This window comes from Trachypithecus francoisi, unplaced genomic scaffold, assembly GCF_009764315.1.
Source record: "Trachypithecus francoisi isolate TF-2019V2 unplaced genomic scaffold, Tfra_2.0 Lachesis_group2, whole genome shotgun sequence".
NCBI lineage: Eukaryota > Metazoa > Chordata > Mammalia > Primates > Cercopithecidae > Trachypithecus > Trachypithecus francoisi.
The window spans coordinates 108286902-108302618 of NW_022681465.1; the positions used below are offsets into that span (position 1 = coordinate 108286902).

At 36.0% G+C, this 15717-nt stretch overlaps 1 protein-coding gene across 1 annotated transcript in view; it reads right to left on the reverse strand.

Annotated features, from left to right (window-relative positions):
- Window positions 1–417: 417 nt before the first annotated feature.
- Window positions 418–15717, reverse strand: part of TBCA (tubulin folding cofactor A) — a 71532-nt gene continuing 56232 nt past the window's right edge. Inside the window, exons 3-4 of the mRNA XM_033179937.1 lie at window positions 2441–2527; window positions 418–675 (exon numbers count right to left, since the gene is read on the reverse strand). Of these exons, the coding sequence (XP_033035828.1) occupies window positions 595–675; window positions 2441–2527 (168 nt within the window). The 3' untranslated portion in view covers window positions 418–594. The remainder of the gene's footprint in view (window positions 676–2440; window positions 2528–15717) is intronic.

Consider the following 15717-nt stretch of genomic DNA (forward strand, 5'->3'; position numbering starts at 1 on the left):
CCTTATGTGAGACCTTCCCCAAAGAGAGTTCTTCCTTTTGTATCAGCCGTATTCTATTCCAAATAAACTGCTTATAATTCAATCTTTTAGAGATAGGGTCCTGCTATGTTCCCTAGGCTGGAGTACAATGGCATAATCATACCTTACTGCACCCTCATATTACTGGGCTCAAGCAATCCTCCCACCTCAGCCTCCCCAGTAGTTGGGAATACAGGCATGTACCACTATACCCAACTAAAATTTGGATTGTTATTTGAAAAACTGGTATCCTATTTTTTAAAACTCAATCTATGCTTACAAAGCAAAATACGTAGAGTTTAAATAGAACCTAACAGATTATAGTTCTCTGTCATAAAGTCTACGTGGTTTAATGATAAAAGGTTAATTTAAAAATTTTGTAAAGTACAAAATAAACAATTTTATTAGATGTACTCATTTATTTGACATATTAAATTAGACAAAGAAATACATACGTAACCAGATAAAAACAATCACATTCTTACACTACTTGAACACACAGCAGTGGTCAAAAATAATGGATTGTAAAATGGACCCCAGGATTCAATGCAAAAACCACCCCATACAAGAAAAGTTTCAGGCTTCTAACTTCACTGAATCCAGTACTAAACGTGCTTCTTTATATTCCTCAGTTTCTTCCAAGTCTTTTTCACATTCCTAAAATGAAATACAATAAAAATTAAGTTTATCCTTTTCAAGATTCAGTACTTTTTTACTCAAATATTACAAACCATTACTGTAAATAACTAAAAAATTAAAAGTAAAAAATCCCAAGCCTCATCTAAACATACTGTAATTCCACAGGTTTCCCACATTCTGCTCCTTCTTTACAAGGAAAGGAAGAAAAAACTGGTGCTTTTGCTTCACTGTATATATTCTCATATAATAAGTGAATAACACAGCCTTCTAAAGCTACCAGCATTAAGTAAATTAAATAAAAACCTCAGAAAAGTTTATTCTCATTTTGTTGACCCATCATTATCATACGAAAGAGAAAAGTAAAAAGCAAGATTTGCTAACATATTCCATACATGACAGCATTCAGGCCAAAATAATCCACCAACTATTCCCAATGACAAAGAAGGCTTTCAATGTCACAACAGAGTTAAATATAATCTCTGAATTCAACAAATGAATTGCTTGCTTGCTAATGAGTATTACATACCCTACACTAAAGGAAACAAAATACATCTTTCATTTTCTGATATTTAAAGATTGAGTTTTTCCATAATACTGATATACAGGCAACTTTTACTAATATATTGTAATGATAACAGAAAAATGAAATAATATCATCTAAATTACACAGGAAATTTTGTTTGATTTTTACATGAAGCTATCTATGGTTAGCAATTTATGTCAGGTCAATAAAAGATGGAGATATACAAACAGAGTAGAGGAAATAAAGTATGTGTGTATTTAATATGCAAACTGAAAGCAAAAGGACTGAGAATTTGCTTAGCTCAAACTATAGGTAAGAATTTCTTAAACTTCCATGTTACACCTTAAACACATCTTTGTTCTCTGTTAGTAAATATAAGCTCTTTGAGGGCAGAGATATTGTTGAATACATCCTCACACACAAATATATCATCCAAAGACATTATTATTATTTTGGTATTTTTTTAGTAGAGATGGGATTTCACCATGTTGGTCAGGCTGGTCTTCAACTCCTGACCTCGTGATCCGCCCGCCTCGGCCTCCCAAATGGCTGGGATTACAGGCGTCAGCCACCGCGCCCGGTGGCCGACATTATTTTTTTCAAGCAATTTCTATTACTTTCTCAGCTACTAGATTCATGAGAGAAAAAAGCATTTAAACTGTTAAGAAATACAAATGATGCTTCCTATCTCAGTATTTTAACAGTTATTATTTCCTGCTTTATTTACCTTCTGTATCATAAGGCATTTATACCAGCAAGTATAAGTGTTATTCAGCTCCAAGTTATTATGAGGGGACTACCTAGATTACCAGTTTTTTCCCCCTCTCTCAAACTGATTTAGGTTTGAATGTGAAAGAATTCCAGATCCTTTTATTAAGAGCCCAAATTCTTTTGAAACATTAGATCTTTTAAAATTTTAATCAGTCAACTCATCCTCAATGTCTCAAAAGATCTTTATGTATGAAAACCAAATAATCAAGACCTTGCTGGACAATACTGGTACTATCATAACTTAAATAAATTTAGCTAAATTTTAATGAATTGAACAAACATGCTAGAAAACAATACTTTTACTGGAGGCATAATTCAAAACACAATTTAAACTCCATTAATTATTTTAAAATATAGTGGTATAAAGGGCAAGTGAACAAGAAATACTGCCGACTAGTTCTCAGTGTTAAATATTTAAACTTTTGGCTTTCCATGTATTGGATTGAAAAAAAATTTTTTTTAACATATGACACTGAAGTCTTTACTTACTAATATCTGTTGAAGATCCAAATATGCGGCTTCCAACCTGCGCTGGCAATCTGGGATCATCATCCGGGATTCTTGTAGGATCTCTACCTAGAATGAGAATCTCTGTGAGATGTTCAGAGATGGCAAAACTTGTATGTGTTTAGCTCATATCTTGGTAAATATATCCTTATTAACAGGAATCAGAAAAAAGTTATGGTTATGTTAAATAGTTCAATATTTTAACTTAAACTGTGTTTATTAGAAGTTAGAAAGAAAGGCTGGGCACGGTGGCTCATGTGTGTAATCCCAGCACTTCGGGAGGCTGAGGCAGGTAGATCACCTGAAGTCAGAAGTTCGAGACCAGCATGACCAACATGGAGAAACCCTGTCTCTACTAAAAATACAAAATTAGCTGAGTATGGTGGCGCATGCCTGTAATCCCAGCTACTTGCAGAGGTTGCGATGAGCTGAGATTGCACCATTGCACTCCAGCCTGGGCAACAAGAGTGAAACTCCATCTCAATTAAAAAAAAAAAAAGGTTAGAAAAGCAAGACTATCATACTGTAAAATCTATAAAGTACAAGTTTTAGAACTAAATCCTTTTGGTAATCACCTTCTCAAGCTAAGTAAAAGTTAACTGCAAAAGCTTTTCATAGAGCATTTATTTTAAAAGGCTATTTAAAATAAACTATTTCCCCTGCTGTCACAAAGCACCTTTATCCAAAATGGGATCAGCTGGTTATATAAATATCTCCTGCATCTTTTGAGTAATAAAGAAAAACAGTGTTCAGATAATATCACATGGAGATAATTACTGCATGAAAAAAGTTATTGAGTTATTGATCACATCGTGTGCACACTGCAGGAGGTTCACACTGAAAGAGAAAGGTAAAGAAAAATGAAAAGCAAAGACCAGCAGGTTCATATTTTTGATGCTTATCATGCATAAAAAGTTATTACTTATCCTCGTGCTTCATTTTAGGAGAGAGATTATTCTCCCCATGCAATGTGAGCCAAATTACCAACATGGCACCCCTCTGAATCTAAACTTCTTGCCTATTCCTCCTGATGACAGACACTACAGAATTAAACACAGAAATATGTATTCCAGAGGATATTTCTGGACATAAAATTCATCATTCAAAACTGGACTATAACACATCAAATCATAAAAGAAAAAAAATCAAATCAATGACAGGGAAACCCAACTGATAAGAGTAAATAAGTTGGACTTAGTCCACATGTTGGACTTCAAATAGGGCTTTTTCTTATAGTAGTAGTAAGCTTTATTTCCTTAAACTATTCTCAGAAAGAAACATAGAGCTCATCTAAACATTTATTTTCAGAAAATAATGTTTGGTCAAATACCTTTAAAGAAATGGGTAGAAAATCTGAGCTTTTTACTAAGGAGATTATCAAGCTCATATAAAATAAAAAGTAATGATATAATTTAATGGCAATAATATTGTATTTTAATAGAAACTTTAAGTCCCAGTACCGTCTTCCTTTCCCAAATAGCTTTGTCAGAGCTCATATTGAAAATAAAAATCTGAAGAAGTTCTTTATTCACATCTATGTTCTCAGGTGGAAATCTATTGTTGAACTTAAGCCTCTTTTACTAATAAAGCACAGGTTGAAAATTTCAAACATAACATCATCATTTTATTTCAGAGCTAATCATACTATGACTACACATTTAACCACTGCCATTAAATTATTTTTGTGTATCTGGTTAATTTGAATACATGTGAAAAACCAGTGACAGGAACATTTCATACTGGATTTTTCCTATTTCCTTTCCTAAGGAATTCCCTTCAGAATGGTTATAGGAATTAAACAAGATGAAATGAATAGGTCAAATCCATGACAAGTCACTATAGTGTTTGTAAAAAAATATTTTCTAAGTTTTAGCCACCAAAAAAATCTTTAAGCAATGCCATCCAAAAGTAACTTCTATTCATTAAAATTCTATCTATTATTACAGGCCAAGAATCCTCAATCTATCAAAACAGGACTCCGACTTACACAGGGCCAAAGCTCAGGCTCTCCCATACACTACCCCAATTCATTCAATAAGTTTACTATACGTCTTCAGGATGCCAGGTACTGGGGATACAAAGATGAAAAAGGAAAGGTCTCTGTCCTCCAATCCATAAGTCTAGGTGTATTAACATGAAAATAAACATTTGAGATTGCTTCAAGAAGCTCATGCCACAGAGAGCCAAAGGAACACAGCGATGACTATGATTTGGAATCCACAAACCACATCTTCATCAAAGCCATAAATCATATATTTAACCTTTGGACACTGAATTGCAACTGTCTGGAATAATTTAAAACACAGTATATGAGGTGTGATTATATATGTAAAGATACCCCCCAAAACACCTAAACTTAATTAAATGAATATTATCTTTCAAAGGGTTTCCCTTGGGAGGTAGTACTCAAATTAACTGTCCTCTGTTTACAATATCTGAATCAATTGTCAGTTTATTCTAATGTTGACTATGGTAAGTCAGAGCTTAATTCAGGATCTTGGCACAGACTGGGAGATGCAAAGAACCTTAAAGGAACAAACACAACAGGATGTGGTACTGACTGATGTCTAATTGTTTTTAAAACAAGTTATGGTTTTATAGGGGGTACTTATTTGGTAAAATGGAAGCTGGGAGTTAGTTTAGCAAGGTTCAGGTATTATGAATAAATGGCTGAACCTAAAATCTAATCAATTTCCTTTAGAGTCAAACATATGTAAATTGGAAAGGAAATACCCCAATGGGCAGATCTTCATTTCTGTCAGAAAGAAGAGCTCTGTGAAATAATCTGGCCAATGTCAATCCAGCCCTTAGGTTATTGCTTGACTGTGATGAGGTTTCCAGCTTCTTTAAGGATCCAGATCATCCATCAGAAGCTGGCTATACCTATAGCTATAATAATCAATAGATACTCTAATATTGGCTATTGGCTACCTCTGAAACCAATGGCATTAGTTTGCCAGGCTGGGCTCTAGAGTAGTCCAGACATTACTGGAATAATGGTTAAGTGTTTCCTTTAGATGGTGGTAAAATGGTAATGTACTCACTTCTCAGGAAAACTATTTGACTTGTATTTTATGGTTATTGCCAAATGAATAAGATTGTAAGAAGAATCTTAAGTCAAAAAAAAAATGATCTTTGGGCCCTTAGGCTCTAATGTATCAATAATTACTTTAAGTGTAAATATACTAGTTAAAAGGCAGAGATTCATGGATTGGACCCAATAACATGCTGTCACAAGAAACTCACTTCAAACATAATAAAATAAAAAATAAAAGGATGGGAAAAAATAAATTTAAAAAAGCAGGGCTAGGCATGGTGGCTCATTCCTATATAATTCCAGCACTTAAGGAGGCCAAGGCAGGAAGATCGCTTGAGGTCAGCAGTTTGCAACCAGCCTGGGCAACAAACACAGTGAAACTCTGTGTACAAAAAATAAAAATTAGGTGAGTGTGGTGGCACATGCCTGTAGTTCTAGCTACTCAAGAGGCTGAGACAGGAGGATTACTTGAGCCCAGGAGCTGGGAGGTTACAATGAGCTATGATCGTGACAATGTACTCCAGCCTAGGCAAAAGAGTGAGACCTTGCCTCTAAAAAGCCAAAAAATCAGGAGTGGCTAAACTTAATACCAGATGAAGTAAACTTCAAAGCAAAATAATTATCACAGACAAGGAGGGATGTTACATTATCATAAAATTATCAATCTACCAAGAAAATATAGTGATCTTAGATGTGCATGCATTAAACAACAGAGTTTTAAAATATGTAAAACCAAAACTGATAGCGCTGAAAGGAAAAACAGACAAATCCATATACATAAGCTGGGGATTTCAATACCCCCCTCTCAGCAACTGATAGAAATATTAGATGAAAATCAGTAAAGGTATAAAAGAACTGAACAACACCAACACACAAGGTGTAACTGACTTTTATAGAACACTCTACTTCAGGAAGAAAGGAGAATACAGTGTTGTAATAAGGAGAATACAAGTACTTTTCAAGTATCCATGAAATATTTACTGAAGTAAGCCATATTCTGGATCAAAAAACCCAAACAATAGCAAAAATCTCAACAAATTTAAAAGAACTGAAATCCTACATAATACATTATCTGACTATAATGGTATAAAATTAGGAATCATAACAGAAAGGAAAATCCCTACTTAGAAATTAAACAACATACATGTAAGGAGCCCATGGGCCAAAAAAAAAGTCTCAAATAAAGACATATATAAATGGAAATGAAAATATAGTATGTCAAATTTTATGGGATGCAGCTAAAGCGGTGTCTGTTGGGAAATGTATAGCACTAAATGCTCACATTAATAAAAAGGAAAGGTCTGAAATTAATAATCTTGTTTTAATTTAAATAAGTTCTTGTTTCAAGAAGCTAGAAAAAGAGCAAAATAAACCTAAAACAAGCAGAAGGAAGGAAATAATATATAAGAGCAGAAATCAATGAAATTAAAAACAGAAAAGCAATAGACAAAACTGTATGAAACAAAAAGCCGGTTTTGGCTGGGTGCCATGGCTCACGCCTATAATCCTAACACTTTGGGAGGTCGGGGCAGGCAGATCGCTTGAGCCCAGGAACTCGAGACCAGCCTGGGCAACATGGCAAGACCCCATCTCTACGAAAAATTAGCCAGGCGTGGTGACACACATCTGTAGTCCCAGCTACTTGGGAGGCTAAAGTGGGAGAAGTGCTTGAGCTTGGGAGGTTAAGGCTGCAGTGAGCCAGGATCGTACCACTGCACTCCAGTCTGGGCGACAGAGTGAATCCCTGTCTCAAAAAAATAGTAATAAAATTAAAAAACCAAAAAGCTGGTTTCTTGAAAAGAAAAAAAAAAAACCACGCTGATAAACCTTTAGGAAGACAGACAAAGATAAAGTGAAAGGGCAGAAATCACCAATAGTCCAAAATAGAGGATATCATTACAGATCCTGCAACTATTAAAACGAGAAGAAATACTATAAATGATGCTATAATATTGTTCATAATGTTCATAAACAACTTAGAAGAAATTGATCAATTCCTCAAAAACTACCAACTACCCAAACTTAATTACTTAAACAGTCCTATTAATCACTACAGAAACTGAAGTTATAATTTATTTGTTGTTGTTAACTTAAAAAATACCTTTTCTCCAATGTTCTGCTGAATGAAGTTGTAATTTAAAAGTTCCCACAAAAGAGCTCTCCAGGCCCAGACAATTTCAATAGACAATTCTACCAAATATTTAAATAACAATTAACACCAATTTTACACAAATCCTTCAAGAAAACAGAAAAGGAACCAATGATTTTTTAAATCAATATTCTCAAACGATTTTATGAAATCAGTATTAACCTTACAGCAACACTGCATAAAGACAGCACAAAAAAGAAAACTGCCTCAACAAATTAGCAAATTGAATTCAGCAATGTATACAAATAATTATTTATATCCCAGTATCAAGTGGGATTCATTGTATGTACGCAAGGACAGTTAAATATTTGAAAATCAATCCATGTAATTCACATCATCAGGTCTGAGAAAGAAAATGAATATAACCCTAGAATAAGTTCAGCAAGGTGAGTTTGCAGGTTACAAGATCAACACACACACACACAAAAAAAATCAACTGCATTTTTATATCTAACAACAAATATGGTATGTGGAAACCAAAACTAAAAACAATACTATTTGCAAGAGAGTCAAAAAAAAAAAAAATACTTCGCTATACATTTATAATGGGCAGGATCTGTATGCTGAAAATTATAAAATGCTGATGAAAGAAATCAGACCTAAATAAATTAGAAAGACTTACCATGTCCATTAACTGGGACATCAATTTGCCCCAAACTGATTTTTAGGTTTAATGCAATTCCTATCAAAAGGTGTTTTATAGACACAGACAGGCTTATTTAAAAATTTACATGGAAAGCCAAAACATACTAGAAAAGCTAAAATAATTTTGAAAGAATAAAATAAAATAAAATAAAATAGATACTCACTCTTCCAATGTTAAGATTTACTACATCGGTACGGAATCAAAACAGTGCAGTGTTGTTAAAGGAATAGATAAAGATTAATGAACCAGAAGAGAGAACACAAAAGTAAACCCATACAAGTATGTCCAACTATTTTTGACAAAGATACAAAAGCAATTCAATGAAGGGAGGACAGCCTTTTCAACAAATGCTGCTGGAGCAACTAGACATTGGCAAAAAGATGAATCTCAAACCAAACGTAACACCTTATATAAAAATTACCTCAAAATGGATTGAAGACTTAAATATAAAACACAAAATCATACAACTTTCAAGATAAAAAAAAAAAGAAAATCTTTGGAATCTAAGACAAGCCAAGAGACCTGAGCCCTGAAACCAAAAGTATGATTCATAAAAGGAAGTAATGATAAATTTTAATCGAATTTAAAAACTTGGCTGGGTGCGATGGCTCAAGCCTATAATCCCGGCACTTTGGGAGGCCAAGGCGGGCAGATCATTTGAGGTCAGGAGTTCGAGACCAGCTTGACCAACACGGTGAAACATTTTCTCTACTAAAAACACAAAAATTAGCTGGGCATTGGCGGCAGGCGCATATAATCCCAGCTACTAGGGAGGCTGGGGCAGGAGAATTGCTTGAACCTGGGAGGCAGAGGTTGCAGTGAACTGAGATCACACCACTGCATTCCAGCAAACAGTATGGCTCCATCTCAAAAAAAAAAAAAAAAAAAAAAATTAGCCAGGCATGGTGGCGCATGCCTGCAGTCCCAGCTACTTGGGAGGCTGAGGCAGAAGGAACATTTCAACCCAGGAGACAGAGGTTGCAGTGAGTCGAGATCTCCTCACTGCACTCCAGCCTGGGCGACCGAGCAAGATTCTGTCTCAAAACAAAAACAAAAAAAATCCCTGTTTCTCTGTCAAAGACACTGTTAAGAGGAGAAAAAGACAACTACAAACAGAAATATCTGCAAACCACGTATCTGACAAAGGGCATGTGTCTAGAATATACAGTGAACTCTCAAAACTCAAATGTAAAAAAAACAAACAAAGCATCCAATTAGTGGGCAAAAGGCCTGATCATTCATTTTCACTGAAGAGGATATACAGACAGCAAATAAGCACATGAAAAAACGTTCAACATCATTAGCCATTATGGAAATGCAAATTAAAAGCACAATGAGTTATCACTGTACAGCTATCATACAGCTGATGGCTAAATGCTAAAATTAAAAAATAGAGATCACAGTGAATGCTGGTAAGGATGTAGAGAAACTGAATCATTGCTGGTGGGAACATAAAATAGTACAGCCACTCTGGAAAAGAGTTTGGTAGTTTCTTTTAAAACAAAAACCACAGGAATACAACCTAGTAATTGCACTGTTAGGCATTTATCCTACAGAAATGAAAACTTACATTCAAGAGTACAGAACCCAGAAATAAACCCAAATACTTACAGCCAACTATCTTTGACAAAGCAAACAAAAACAAAGTGGGGAAAGGACACTCTTTTCAACAAATGGTGGTGGGACACTTGGCAAGCCACATGTAGGAAAATGAAACTGGATCCTTATTTCTCACCTTATAAAAAAATCAACTTAAGATGGATTAAGGACTTAAATCTAAGACCTGAAACCATAAAAATTCTAGAAGATAACATTGGAAAAACCCTTCTAGACATTGGCTTAGGCAATGATTTCATAACTAAGAACCCACAAGGAAATGTAATAAAAACAAAGATAAATAGCTGGGACTTAATTAAAGAGCTTTTGCATGGCAAAAGGAACAGTCAGCAGAGTAAACAGACAAGCCACAGAGTGGAGAAAATCTTCACTATCTATACATCTGACAAAAGACTAATATCCAGAATCTGTAACAAATTTGAACAAATCAGCAAGAAAAAAACAATCCCATCAAAAAGTGGGCTAAGGACATGAATAGACAAGTCTCAAAAGAAGACATACAAATGGCCAACAAAATATGAAAAAATGCCCAACACTAATGATCAGGGAAATGCGAATCAAAACCACAATGCGATACCACCTTACTCCTGCAAGAATGATCATAATCAAAAAATAAAAAAAAAATAGATGTTGGTGGAGATTCCTTAAAGAACTAAAAGTAGGACTACCATTTGATCCAGCAATTCCTACTGGGTATCTACCCAGAGGAAAAGAAGTCATCATATGAAAAAGATACCTGCACACGCATGTTTACAGCAGCACAATCCACAATGGCAAAAATGTGGAACCAACCCAAATGTCCATCAGTCAACAAGTGGATAAACTGTGCCATGTATATATATATGGAATACTACTCAGCCATAAAAAGGAATGAGTTAATGGCATTTGCAGCAACTTGGATGGGACTGGAGACTATTAGACTCTAAGTAGGTAACTCAGGAATGGAAAAGCAAACATCATATGTTCTCACTCATAAATGGGAGCAAAGCTATGAGGATGCAAAGGCATAAGAATGACACAATAGACCTTAGGGACTCAGAGGGAAAGGGTACAAATGGGGTGAGGGATAAGACTATAAATCAGGTTCAGTGTATGCTGCTTGGGTGATGGGTGCACCAAAATCTCAAAAATCACCATTAAAGAACTTACTCATGTAACCAAAAACCACCTGTTCCCCCAAAACCACATAAAATAAAAGTTATGTTCACATCAAAACTGTACATGAATGTTCACAGCAGCTTTTCTCACAACAGCAAAAACCTGGAAACAATCCAAATGGTCATCAAAGGTTAAATGTTAGTACATCCAAACCATGGAATACTACTTAGTAGTAATAAAGAACAAACTATTGATACACTCAATAACTTCAATGGACCTAAAGGGAATTATATAAAATAGAAAAAGCCAATTTTAAAAGGTTACATACTGTAGATTCCATTCTATGTTACATGACATTCTTGAGGCAGTGTAACTATTTAGGGTTTAGGGAGCAGAGGGGATGAGGTGGCTAATGAGAGGTGGCAAGAGGGAGCTTTGCGATGGAACAGTTCTCCATCTTGATTGGTTGCTGCACATGCTACTGCAGAGAACTATACATGCAAACACACTAATGAGTGCAGGTATAACTAGTGAAATATGAGTAAGCTCTATGGTGTACCAATGTCAACTTCATGGTTTGAATACTGTATTATATTTACACAAGATATTAACATTGGGGGAGGTAGGATGAAGGATGTACAAGACCTCTTTGAATTTCTTTTGGAATTTCCTGTGAAATCTACACACAAAAAAAGCAAGTGTATTACCTTCTATAAGCCTGCATATATGTACCAAGAGACAAACACATTTTCTTGCATGATTGTTAAGTTATTTTCCATATTTTTATTACTGATTAAAAGAAAATCTGGGTTTTTCTTTGAGGATCAGCCTTGTGAGACACTCCTGGTCAAAGGGGTATCTTCTTTGTTGACTGACGCCTCCTAACGTTTTCCATATATTTAATGAAAAACATTTCCCCTTTATATTTTTAGGAAAAACATAGAAACATGTCATTGTAAATGTTCACTCTTGTTTCAAAGAGTAAAAAAAAGTGTGTACATCTTTTTCAAAAAGATGAATTTTACATTACTGCAATTATATGCAATAATTGCAAAGCTTTTGTGAGAACTCTTTTGTGAGAAAACTGAGAACTCTTTGTCCAAAAATTATACCAGTTTGTCTTATTACTTCTGGAACCTAAGAGATGAGTTGTGCCTCAGGAGAAATGACAGAGATATGTCTGACTGAGTGTCATTACTGCCAATCATTATGCCCCAGGATAGGTTGAAAAACAAACCAGAAAGCTTTACCAAGTGAGGGCAAAACCCTCTGTACCCAACCTTAATTGGTGGAGAAGAAGAGAGCTATCAGAAACAGAAGGCTAAAATCAATTTGGGCAATATTTGAATGACATGTTATATTGTTTAGTCAGAAAATAAAAAAAAAGACAGAATAAAAATTTAATTGACTGATACTCTGGCCTCCTGAAAACTTTTACCTAGTTGCTTACTTTTTAATTTTCTATTTTATTTTATACATTTTTTGAGAGAAGGCCTCACTCTGTCACCCAGGCTGGAGTACAGTGGCATGAACATGGCTCACTGCAGCCTTGACCTCCTGGGCTCAGGTGATCCTCTCACCTCAGCCTCCTAGGTGGCTGGGACTATGGATGCACACCACCACACCCAGCTAATTTTTTGTATTCTAATACATTTTTTTAAAAAATTTTTTTGTAGAGACAGTTCCATCTTTGATATGGTTTCACTCTGTGTCCCCACACAAATCTCATCTTGAATTATAATCCCCACATGTTAGGGAGGGACCTGGTGGGATATGATTGGATTACAGGGGCGGTTTCCTACATGCTCTGATAGTGAGTGAGTTCTCATGAGATCAGAGGGTTTAAAAGTGGGGCACTTCCCACTTGTTCTCTCTCTCTCTCGCCCCTGCCACCTTGTGAAGAAGGTGCTCGCTTCCCCTTCACATTCTGCCATGATTGTAAGTTTCCTGAGGTCTCCCCAGCCATGTGGAACTGAGAGTCAAGTAAACCTTTTTTCTTTATAAATTGCCCAGTTTCAGGTAGTTCTATATAGCAGTGTAAAAACGGACTAATGCAAACAAGATAGTTTGAGACTAGCTTGTTCCCCAGGCTAGTCTCAAACTCCTAGGCTCAAGTGATCTACCCAGCTTGGCCTCCCAAAGGGCTGGGATTACAGACGTGAGCCACTGCACCTGGCCTAATTACTTATTTTAAAAGAACCAAAATTATACCTAGTCCAACAGAGGGACTGTCCCCTGATTTCTGGCAACCATCTTCAGGTTAAGAGTTTGGTACAGAATAATAGATAGCACCTTAAGTGTGTGCTTAAAATACAGCCAATTTAGAAGAGGTAGGAAAGCCAGAGAAAAAAGGATCCAAGCAAGAGAAGAGCCAAAGTAGTGAGAAGTGACTGAGGACAGTGTTTAGCTCAGAAGAGGAGGAAATCTAGGGAGAAGTGTAGAAAACCCACAAAATGCAGCACTTGGCTTTCTTGATATTTTCTACGAGAGGCACGATAAATATTAAAAAAATCATTGCTGACCTTAAAGTCTCAGGCAATCAGGAACAGACCATCCTTTTGGTTATGCAACACCCATTGTATATGATAAAAAAAATGAATGGCCATAATATAGCTAAGCCAGGGAAAGGAAATTAAGAAATGTATGTAGGTTGGCTAAAGACAAGTTTTTAGGAAACTCTGAAACAAAACTGCAATTGACAACTATATACACGGTAGGTCGACAACAGAAGCAAACAGAAACAACTATTGTTCTATAATGAGATATGAGATGTTATTTCTGAATAAGTACTAAGTTGGCTATGAATCTAACAAATCCTGTTAAAAACTATGATACCCATGACCAAAAAGAGAATTTTAACACGGCTGAGGGTAGAAACAACTTTTGAACAATTTTTTTTCCCTTTTACATCTGTGTATGTAGTCAGTAATGCAACTAGTATGTGGCTGGTATTTTGAAATGATAAGTACAACACAGGATTCAGTAGTTAATCCTTACCTATAAAGCAGTGATTTTATTGAAATATGATACATACATGAATATAAATGAAAACAGGTTCTGTGATAACCCATAACATTATTTGTAGAATTTTATTTAGAAAGGGAACACATTTATTCCTCCACTCCATGTAACAGATAACTACTATTTTAGCTATAGGGCTATTTTAAAATACATTATTGATGGTGAAAAAAAGCAGGGCAAAGAAAAAGACTAAATGAGGTCACTAGCTACATGACCGGGAAAACAAGCTGATGAAGTCCAAGAAGGACCTGGATAAAATTAAGTTACATACTATGTCATAATATTTTCCCACTAGATGTAGTGAAAGAGGTACAAAAGCAGTATGTATCATAATTTTAAGAATAAAAAGTTACATTCCATACGTAAATCCTTATGAAGGGTAGTTAGTTCATAAAGGTGGACAAGGCCAGGTCAGGGAGCTCACGCATATAATCCCAGGACTCTGAGAGGCTGGGGTAGGAGGATCGCTGGAGGCCAGGAGTTGAAGACCAGCCTAAACAAGAAAGTGAGACCCTGTCTCTATAAAAAATTTTAAAATTGGCCAGGCATGGTGGCACACATCTGTAGCCCCAGCTACTCTGGAGGCTAAGGTGGGAGCATCACTTGAACCCAGGAGTCTGAGGCAGTAACAGTGAGCTAGGATCACACCACTGCACTCCAGCTTGAGCATCACAAAGAGACTCCACTGCCCAATATAATTTATTAATATTAAAAAACAAAATAAAGGGGACATACTATATCTACACATCTGTTTACTAATCCTCCCTCAATTTATGAGTATCTGACACACAAATGTCTTTTATACACACAGTGCTATATCACAAATGAAGGAAGGCGGCCTCTCCTAAAAGCTTAATAAAGTAAGAAGGCCGTCTTCCTAGACAGCCAACAAGTTGTTTCAGCTGCTGCTGCATTTCTTCTGCACGGCAGAAAGCAACTCCCTACAAAAAATTCTATTTTAAATGATTGATTAATTTTGCTGAATTAAGCCTGAGTTAAGTGTGATTACCAATTATGCCACAATTTACATGGCAAAATGACTGTGAGTTCATGAGCTGATTTTAAAAATAAATTTTAAGATATAGTCTGTGTAAGCTGGTTCACACTCTCCTTTTTTAAAACTGTCATCTGGAAATTATTTTAAATGCATCTGACACTAGATTTTAAGTAGAAGACCAAGTGATCTGAGGTACATTTTATAGAGATTTATTTGGTGGTTGTGGTGGGGAAGGAATGGAGGATGTCAAGGGTGAAAGAAGTATGCCAACTGGGAGGCTTCTGCAATAAACAGTACCAGCAAGAGATGATAGTGGACTAGACTAGAAAAATGGCAGTAGAGAGAAAAATAGAGAGTAAGAAATAGGAGGTGCTGGCTGGGCGCAGTAGCCCACCCCTGTAATCCCAGCACTCTGGGAGGCTAAGGCAGGCAGATCACCTGAGGTCAGGAATTCAACAGCCTGGCCAACACGGCAAAACCCTGTCTCTACTAAAATACAAAATTAGCTGGGTGTGGTGGTGCATGCCTGTTGATCCCAGCAACTTGGGAGGCTGAGGCAGGAAAATTAGCTGAGCCCGGGAGGCGAACATTGCAGTGAGCCGAGATTGCACCACTGCACTCCAGCCTGGGTGACACAGCAAGACTTCGTCTCAAAAAAGAAAAGAAAAAAAAGAAAAGAAAACAAGAAATAGGA